This window comes from Etheostoma spectabile, chromosome 7 (genome assembly GCF_008692095.1).
Source record: "Etheostoma spectabile isolate EspeVRDwgs_2016 chromosome 7, UIUC_Espe_1.0, whole genome shotgun sequence".
NCBI lineage: Eukaryota > Metazoa > Chordata > Actinopteri > Perciformes > Percidae > Etheostoma > Etheostoma spectabile.
In genome coordinates, this window is record NC_045739.1 from 11,497,997 (window position 1) to 11,507,672 (window position 9,676).

Below are 9,676 nucleotides of genomic sequence, written 5' to 3' on the forward strand. Positions count from 1 at the left end.
TTCACAACAACAAAACACACAGATCAATTTGGTCTTGTCAATGGAAACATTTGGCAACTTTTAAAAAGTAAATTTTCCATTCAGAATTTTATTGGCATCCATTTCGGCATCTCAAGCTCGCCATCCACTCAAATGTAACGTTACTACTCTTTGGCAAACTTGCAAGCCCAAACAAGTGTGCGGCGTGCTTGTTGTTTTGTTTCCGGTCTAGCTAGATCTGATGTGGTGTTGTATTTTTTCTAACGTTACTAGTTGTTGCAACATCATGTGAAAAAATCTGCAAAGTTTTCTAGACCAAAAAGAATCTTGCAATAAAAAAAAATTGGTTTGCCTTAAGGCCATTAATAACGCAGTTAATAACGCATTTAACTGACAGCACTAACATTTACACCTATTTATAGTGTCTAAAAAAGACAGCACTTTATTCTAGAATGTGCATTCAACAACTTGTTGAGGTGAATTTATGTTGGTGTCCTCATTTATGCTGAAAGCTATGATAAATAAACTCCTACTCATTATATACAGACATATAAAGAATATATTTGCAGCACTTGATTTGCATACTACCAACATTGTTAATCATTAATTATGCTTTGGTCACTGATGCTTTTATTGTTGTTTTGTGCTGCATGGTCTGGAACCTATAGGCCTGCACGAATAATTGTTATAAAATCACGATCTCGATTCACCCTGTTCACGATTATTATAATTATTTTTTGGTTCTCATTTAATTTTACGAGCCGAATGCCTCACAAATGCTAATACTTTCTTCTGTGAGTTTTAAACAGACTGCATAAAATAGGTTTTAAAGTGCTCCCATGCGCTGCAATGCTCCCCCTTCTCTTGATTGATTGATTTTTATAGTCTTGTGGTGATGCACAATGTGCTATAGGTGCCAAAAAGGTGCCTTTTTTGGTCAAAATTATTGAGTACATGTCCTTAATTTTTTGTCTTGGTCAATGGCTTTCATAGAGCAAATTACGCTAGATCTTTCCGACCGTGACATTTCCCATAGACGGATATAGTTTCCGACTGGGATCCCAGAAATTCCAAGATTCCATGTAAAATTGAACACAACAAACAGTCTTTGCCCCTCGCCTGGCTTCATGTTGATACCGAAAGTCGTAAGAAAGCAGCAGAATCCTATTTGATTATGACTGTGTCAGATAAAAGCAAGTGCCTTGCAGTGGAAGCTTGTGAAACATGTGGACAGTTTATTACAGGAAAACATCCCATGAATTTGAAAGTAGCCTACATTTGAGAAACAAGCAAAAGAAGGCTAAGCTAGCGTACCTTAACAAGGTAAAGGAACACGCCAAGCCCCCTTTCCCCGAAACAGAAGCTAACCCCGGTAACGTTAAGGTCATGGATGTATGGATACGTAATGGGCCAGCAACATGATGGAGACAACAGCAGGACAGAGAAACAAATACTACAAATATGTATTATTTTGTCCTGGTGTTAGTGTTGAATGAAATGACGTTTTGGTTGAGTAATTATTACACAATACTTTTTCTGATCTTTTCAAATCCCCCAACAAATAACCCATATTACAAAAAAGACTAAACTAATAAAACCTAAACTAAAACTAAGCATTAATAAGAAAAATGCTTTAAAAACCAATTCAATCTAAACTGAATTTGAAAACATAGAGTCAAAACGAAATAAAAATGAAAACTAATGAAAAATGCAAAACTATAATAACTTTGGTTTGATAGTGCCAATTTGTTTTTTGTCATGGTTAAAAAAATGTGGTAGAGAATTGTGATATCAATTACAAGCAACAAAATCGTGATTCGTATTTTTCCCTGAATTGTGCAGGCCTACTGGAAACAACCTGTTCTTTGTATGAAACTCTCTCTGCCTTCATTGCTTTCCGTGTCTTGTACTCTTTCACCTTCCTTCTCTCTTCCTCTGTGACTCTTTATCCTCTGCTTTTCCCATTCTGCCTATCTGCTCTTTCACATATCCACTTTTGCTCTTCTTTCTTGCACTTGGTTGATGACAGTCTGGTATTTGAGATGTGTGCCTTCTGTTCCATGATATGCTCTGTTGTGTCACTGCTGCTGCCTGGTCTCTCTCTTTCTTTCTACCTTTCTTCTTTCTTCACCCTGGAAGCCTACCGACTTAAACGTACGTGTCTGCCTCAGATGTCCTAATTCATAACCGTACAATTCTTATACCGATGCTTAACTCCTCACTGACTCTCCTTGTTACCCCCCGTGATCCACCTGAACGCCCCCATCCTACGTCTCTCTTCATCCCGGTCCCTTCCCCATGGCAGGACTTCCTGGGACAGATCTACTGTACACTGGGAGAGATTGTGGGCTCACCTGCCAGTCGCCTGGAAAAACCTCTCGGGTGAGTGTTTAATTTATTGTGTGTCTGTAGTGTGTGGCAGGAATAAGAGCCACTCAGAGCCATGGAGAAGCTTTTCCTTTACTTATCCATTTTACATTTGCAAACACGAGTTTTCAGATATTATCAGATAATATAAACGTAGTGCCAATTCCCAGCCCATTCAAATGTGACATACTTCTCATGCTGGATTTCAGACATTGCAGCAAAGATGAGACTGTGATGGATATGTCTGCCTTCAAGAGCCATCTGTATCATACATTACACTGCAAGATTAGACCCGTGTGCTTGGATGGGAATGGGTAATTGAACACGACCGGGGGCTTCCTCATTGCAATTACTGTCGTTAGGGAGGCAATATAGCACGGAGAGCGGACTGAAGTCAGCGTGTGACACATGGCACTATCAACTCCGCTTCAACGTGAATTGAGAAATATGAAGCCCTAAAGCCATTAGCACCCACACACCTATGCATAACTCTTTGAGTTATGTTTTTTTTTTAAACTACAAAGTTTTTGTTTGTGTGTGAGACTGTGGAGTGCAGCCTGTTTGCCTCTATGTGAAGTATGAGGCCGTGCTAGCCCTTGCAGCGGGGGGTTTGTCTGAATAACAAGGCTTTGGTGTCGACCATGAACTCTGCCAGGGAGTGGTGGCAGTGGATTACAGCTCTCTGTGCCCTTCAGTGCTGAATAAGAGGATGAGCAGGATCAAGAGACAGTGTTTGCTGGTATGCTGTAAACGAGGCTTTACACCCCACATCAGAGACAGGAGCCCCAGGCAAACATGATGGACAAAAGTATTGATTCTGCAGCTTCAGCGGGGCTCCTTGATAATAGCGGAGACTCTGCACTGATGCAACAACCAATTTAGTTGCAGCAGAGGGTGATGGCGATGATATGGTTGTTGTTACAGACGTCAGAGTACAAACTGAAGAAATACTCCCTTATAAAAACATTAATTTTTGTTGCTATTAACCGCCCTAACAACTTTTATGTCAGGGAGTAGCAATTTAGAAAAAAAAGAAAAGTATAGGTTTCTTTTGATTTACTGTACCTGATGACATTCTGTTAAGGGTATAGTTGTATTCAGCCCTGTCCTGTTTGAATGGCTAAATGGCACCCATGGGTTTTGGAGTTTTCCTCGCCTCCTGTGACAGACGATAGCTCAGAAGTTGTTTAATGGCTATGTGCTCCATTTTCTTGTCGTGTGTCCTGATGTGACAGTGCCTTTCTGGAATGGAGCTTTAAGGGAACGACTCCAGCAAGGTCTGAGAAAATCTGTTAGCCATGCTTTAACAAGCCCTCCCAAGGCACACTGCATCCAATGACCTGCTTAAGAAGCACATCAGCAGCCCTTTCCCTATTTTCCACACTTTATCTCTTATTTATTCTCCCTCCTTCCATCTACCAGATTCTTTTTTTTCTAGGCTGACCCCTTTTCTCCTCATTGTGTTTTCTATTTATTTTTCTTCCTCCAAAACCTCTCCCTCTCACTCAGTCTGCCTTCATTCTGCTCCCTCCTCCAAACAGCACAAAAAAAGTGTACTAATGTAATGCGTACTTTTAAGGACATATTACTGACTTATCCTAGTCTTATGATACTGTTAACCATAACTGCTACATACCTCCCAAATCCCAAAATGAACCCAGTCATAATTCTAAACTTTTAACCTCAAAGTAGAGTCTGTTTTTTTATTTTTTAACATTGACCAAACTTTTTGTGCCCAGATGGTTGGTACACACACATCAGTGTGTACCCTCAATGTAACATATAGTTAGCTTAATCCCTATTTCCTAAAAAATTCAGTTATACGGTATGTTAAAAATGTACAAATACATTTAGGAAGAAAATTGAATTACTATTGTGCATGTTTGTAGGGTTTTTTTCCCAAACGCCTGGAGTGTTTAGGGATATTTTAGCCCAGGGATCTTCAATAGGGGGTTCCGGGACCTCTAGAGGGTCCTCGGAGGCAATGCAGGGGGGTCTATTGTTCATTTTTTTGAATAAAAAAAAAATGAAAATGTCTTAACATGAATCAAACACATTATTAGCAATCATAAATCCCCACTGCTTACTGGCCAATAGGTAGGGTAGTCACTAAAGCCCTCTACAGATACAGTTAAACGTTCCCTGCTACACAAAACCGTTTTTACTTGCATTTTTTAAATATGTTATCTCCATATGTGTTTGTGTTATGTCGTGAATGTGAAAATGAACTGCTACCTCCTCTGTCAGCTCTACTCACTGAAGACAAATAAGTGGAGAAATCAGGCCAATGACAAAAGCTGGTCAGTCTGACGTCATGTTACATGAGCTCATTACTATTCATGAGCTCGTCCAGTTGCGCTGGGTAAAGGATACTGATAGCCAGGCTCTCATTGGCTAGCTGTTATCCAATCACAGTCAAGCAGCTTAGCTCGTTGGATATTAATTAGAACTGGCACAAATCGAGCTGAGTTTTCCTGCAGGCCTTCTATACCACACTAGAATGACTTGAAACAAGGTAACCAAGGCCTTCTTTCTACAAAAAACATGGTTTATAAAATCATGCCAACAATTAGGCTATTAGAATAGCTTAGTATTCTATGCAAAAAAAAGTATGTATAAAGGCTTCAGGCTGACATGCAAGTTATTGTCAGTGAGAGCATGCGTAAAGGTTAGCGTGTGGAAAACAAAACACAACTCAAACAACAAACCAAAAACAAACCCTGCTGGCTGTGAGGACCGAGAGATCTGAGGCCTGTACTACGAATCAAGATCAACATGTCCAGGATTTCTTTCAGTTACCCAGCATAACTAACCCTGCGGGTTACATAAATATGAAGAACATGGACACGGTTTCACAGGAAAAACGCAATACAGTCGCTACTTCCTAAAACAGGAAGGAAAGCTGGCAAAAAAAGCCTAAGCTGTACATACGTAAATCACAACGCTTATCAATATCACTTCCCCATCAGTCAGGCACAAGATCTAACCATAATTACACTTTAGCTACCCATAATCTGTTGTTGCTTTAGCCTTTTTTTTTGTTGCTACCCTGACAGTGGTTATCAATCTGAGAGCAAATGAAAAATATAAAAACATAATTCAAATGTAGAAGATGACCTATGCAAAATCCTGTAGGCTAATCTCACTCAGCCAACATTCGAATATGTTTTTATATTTATTACTTTTATCAGAATCACCATCACCAAACCCACCAGACTCCATTTAAATAATCAATACTTTTATCATCGTAAAACAGAAATAGCCTGCACGTAATTCCATTCGCTTAAAATCTTTATCTTGTATAAAGATACCCATCGGGGAATGTTAAGGGGGTTGTTTTAACTTTTATGAGCGCAACTCTCTCTTTCTCTCTCTCTCTCTCTCTCTCTCTCTCTCTCTCTCTCTCTCCACACCAAGCTCCAGCTATTCTTCTAAGAACGGTGACGCCGTTACCAATCAAGTATTTGATTTGTCAGTAGGCGGTCCTTTTACACGGGTTGATCTCTAATCTCCAACATAACCTGCTCCCAACTAGGTTAGGTGTTCAGCATAAGTTACCACGCCGATTGAACCCAGTAACAAGTGATCCACCGATCCACCTGAAGTTACCTCGTTAATGCAAAATCTTGCTTTGTAGTACAGGCCTCAGCTGAGCTTCAGCCATCTTAAATTGTGAACAGAAGGCAATCAGGCAGAGTGGAGTCAGGTGTGGCTGATCCTCCTGCCACACCTTGCCCCTCGCCCTACATTTACTGGCTGGTTGTTTTCTAAGACGGACATTTCAACCTCTCCTTTTTCAAAAATATCATCGTGCATAGCTGTCACTTTTCAGAAGTGTTTGTTTACATGGACCCGTGTATATATTCCATCAAGAGCATGCCAAACCTGTAAGTGGCAGTGCAACAAGAAGCTCCAGCCAACATTAGCCATTTAGAATCCAAAAAATAGCAACAACTGCAACAAATCAACTACTTTCTCCTCACTTTCTTGGCTGCCTAAACGTCTGTTTGTCTCAGTTTACATAAAACAAAGTTTTCCTCAATCTCTTTGACAGAATCATTTTCAGAGGCGAATTCTCCATTCGTGCGTAAAGGAAGGGCACAAACGAAGGGAAATGTCTCTGTTTCTCAAAATAACCATGTACGTGTAAATGGGGTATCAGACTGTTTTACTAAATACTTGCAGTAAAAAAAAACAAGAGCCACCCACAGAATGGGAGGGGTCATCACATATGCCAATGCAAATTAGTTGGATATGAATGTAAGTTTGAGAAAACTAGGTTGAACATCATATTGACCTACTTTTACTCTGTGTAGTCTTACCTTAAAAATGAACCCTAACCACTTCCTATATTCTTATACTCTTTCTCTTTCATGTAAGCAAAAACATAACCTGCTACTCACGTTTGGCTCAATAATTTACTTCAATCATTCCTGAATTTATATGTCCACATGGGGACAAACATAGCATTCTGCCTGTAGCTTTAGAACACATTTCTTCAGACGTATTTTTCTTGGGGAAAATAACAGGTCAGATAAGATGTATGTATCCCCACATGCCTTTTGATTAAGACAGAAATAAAGCACAAACAGATGTAGTTGCACAGATCCTTTCTGTTTATAATTTGGGTTTAATGAGGAGCATGTATCATTTTTTTTTAGCTGACAAAATGCAATGCATTTATTTTATTACATGATTGACTGATACAGGCAAATGCCATCTTTTACAGAAAAACATGTTTGCTGCTCTCATGGCTGTTATGTGTAGAGCATGTGGGAGGGAACCATACTATAGTTGTATAGCTAATGTGATAATAGTGTTAATTCTGCAAATGTCAGTAACCTTTTCTCTTGGTCTGATAAATTATATCACACTAGAGCATAGGAATGCAGCACAACATTAGCATGTTCAACCCATTAGCCTACTGTAACTGTGACCTGTTGTATGCTTGAAGCAGGAAATGAACCGTTTGCAAATCTACATTGACTGTCGTAGGTGTGCTGGCTACACCCATGGGAGCCCATGGAGGAAAGGGATTCATAGATGCAGTATATACAAAATAACATGAAACATGTCATACTGAATTAAATAGATTGAAGACCTGTGGGAAGTAAACCATATTTAAAAGGAATAATCTTGTCTTTCAGCTGTCTACTTCTTGTGACTTTTCCAGTTACAATGAAATATGTAATCCATCCATACAATAAACTAAAAGATATTTTCTGTAGTCTGATACAATAAGTCTACAAAGCTCTATTAATTACAAATGACTATTTGTAAGAAGATGTTTTGAAATAAAATGCATGCTCTGCTAGAATGTACCCTGGATGTGGAACACCCATGGAAGTTTGATGTAATTTAGATTTTATGCCATGTGTTCTGTTATCAGTGTGACAGTACGTTACTTTGTTTTCTACACGCCTTCACCATAAACTGTTAAACTGTTAAACTGTGTCTTTATAGCTCCACAGAGCTTGCACCACAGTGGTATGCTGAATGCAAAACTTCAAAGTCAAAGGCCAAGCAGAAATTAGATTTAAATAAGCCCAGGGGTGGAATTCAAAAATGAAATCATAAAAAAGACAAGATGAAAGTGCAGTTAAACTAATACATTTTCTTTTGGATTTTTACTTGTTTTGATGAAGACATAATTTGATTGACATATTGGCTGGTGCACACGTTAAATTATAACTGCTCACACCAGTGCAGATGATGAATGATAAACGGTGAACAGAGTGATGATTGATAATGTTTTTATAATGAAACTTGGTTATGCTTTCATCATATAAACCTTTTTTTTTATTGACTGATTTATCTTCCTACCAAAACAAGTCAGAATTGAAGACATCTAAAAAACTGTTGTCAGCTCTGAAACACAAGGATGCATAAAATAAATCAGTCATTTTAGTACAGACTTGAATTATTCTATTGTACTCCCTCAAGCTCTCATCTTTGTGTAGACATGTGTCTACACAAAGTCTATCTACTGTGTAGACTGGACATAATTTCAACACTGAATCTGCGCTCATATATCTCTAACTATTCTTTTTTCTCCCTATAATTGAGTTTAAGACTAGTTATTGAATACAGCAACAGTAGTATAATGTAATGCAATCTAACACAACAGTAATGCAATACATACTATGTCTATGAAACCTACAGTGTTTCTTATTTGTTGACACTGAGTCAGAGGTGTTAGTTCAACTCTGGTTATTCTATGAGCAACGGTTTCTGGTGTTTTTTTGCAGATTGTGTTTTACAAGTTTATGTTGCATTGCATCATATTACATACTGTAGTAAGCTGCACTGTGCTGTTTATTTGTAGTTGTCTCACTTTTTTCCTTTCTGTCTCATGTTTATGCAGCTCACAGTCCATCGGTGGATAAAGAAAAAAAAAAGATTTTAATTGCATTTAATTGTGCTAAAAATCCTCACTTTGTCATCTGTGATGAAAAAGTAGAACAATATTATTAACAATATCAATTCTTCTTACCGGATGTTAGAGAAACATTTCACTGAACTATGAAGTTTGCTTCGTTTGGTGAGCCTTGCCTCTCTTAGTTACGGTTGCTATGCCTTTCCATTGGCACATGGCACATACATGTGATGTGTTTGGCAAATGCAACGCTGTCTCGGCTAGCGGTGGCTGGAGTTGCTGGAGTGTAAATGTCCCCAAATCCAATGAAGAGCAGTACAGTGCAGCTGATGTCCCCCTAAACTCAAAAGACATCCACCACCAAACCTGTGCTGGTTGTGAATAAGGCATTTTTTTAAACATAACTGGTAACCCCACAACCTAATGTAGCCAGTTAATCATATGCTAACTCTCTGTCTTATATAATGCTTGGTTAAACTACTACTATCCGTAACAGAGGTTTCAAAAGTATTCACATTCAATACTCAGGCAGAGGTATGGATACTAGAGTTTAAAAAAACTTCTGTGGAAGTTTAAGTATCAACTCAAGCTTTTTACTCAAGTAAAAGTGTAAAAGTACTGGTTTGAAAACTACTTAAAGTATAAAAGTAAAAGTATTTTAAAGGGAAAAAATAATATCAATATGCTTTTTCAAATTCGACGGCGAGTTTTGAAACAATTAGCCCGTTTTACTTGGGGGCACAGAGATTGCAGCGCATTACAAAGGAGTTGTTTTTGCATCCAACCATTTCTGAAAATTCTTCCAGGTACGGCCAGGGATGTAGAAGGATTGGCTGGTCTGCCTGGCTACCAACCTCCTCGCTGGTGCTTGGGATATTTTGCTCGAGTTCTTTTGAGTCTCTGCCACGGACATTTTCATACTAGGCTACACACGTCTGCTATTTCCTTGCTGGA

At 38.7% G+C, this 9,676-nt stretch overlaps 1 protein-coding gene and 1 long non-coding RNA gene across 3 annotated transcripts in view; one reads left to right on the forward strand and one right to left on the reverse strand.

The window, feature by feature from the left end:
* Window positions 1-9,676, forward strand: part of cpne5a (copine Va) — an 83,762-nt gene that overhangs the window by 29,677 nt on the left and 44,409 nt on the right. Inside the window, exons 6-7 of one of the 2 annotated variants that reach the window (XM_032521163.1) lie at window positions 2,119-2,133; window positions 2,285-2,361. In XM_032521163.1, the coding sequence (XP_032377054.1) occupies window positions 2,119-2,133; window positions 2,285-2,361 (92 nt within the window). The remainder of the gene's footprint in view (window positions 1-2,118; window positions 2,134-2,284; window positions 2,362-9,676) is intronic. The other variant, XM_032521164.1, reaches the window with a different exon arrangement.
* On the reverse strand, window positions 1,693-5,334 carry LOC116692682 (uncharacterized). The gene is made up of 3 exons (XR_004332751.1): window positions 5,172-5,334; window positions 4,576-4,581; window positions 1,693-1,704 (listed from the first exon to the last, which is right to left on the reverse strand). It is a non-coding gene; the product is annotated as an uncharacterized LOC116692682 (long non-coding RNA).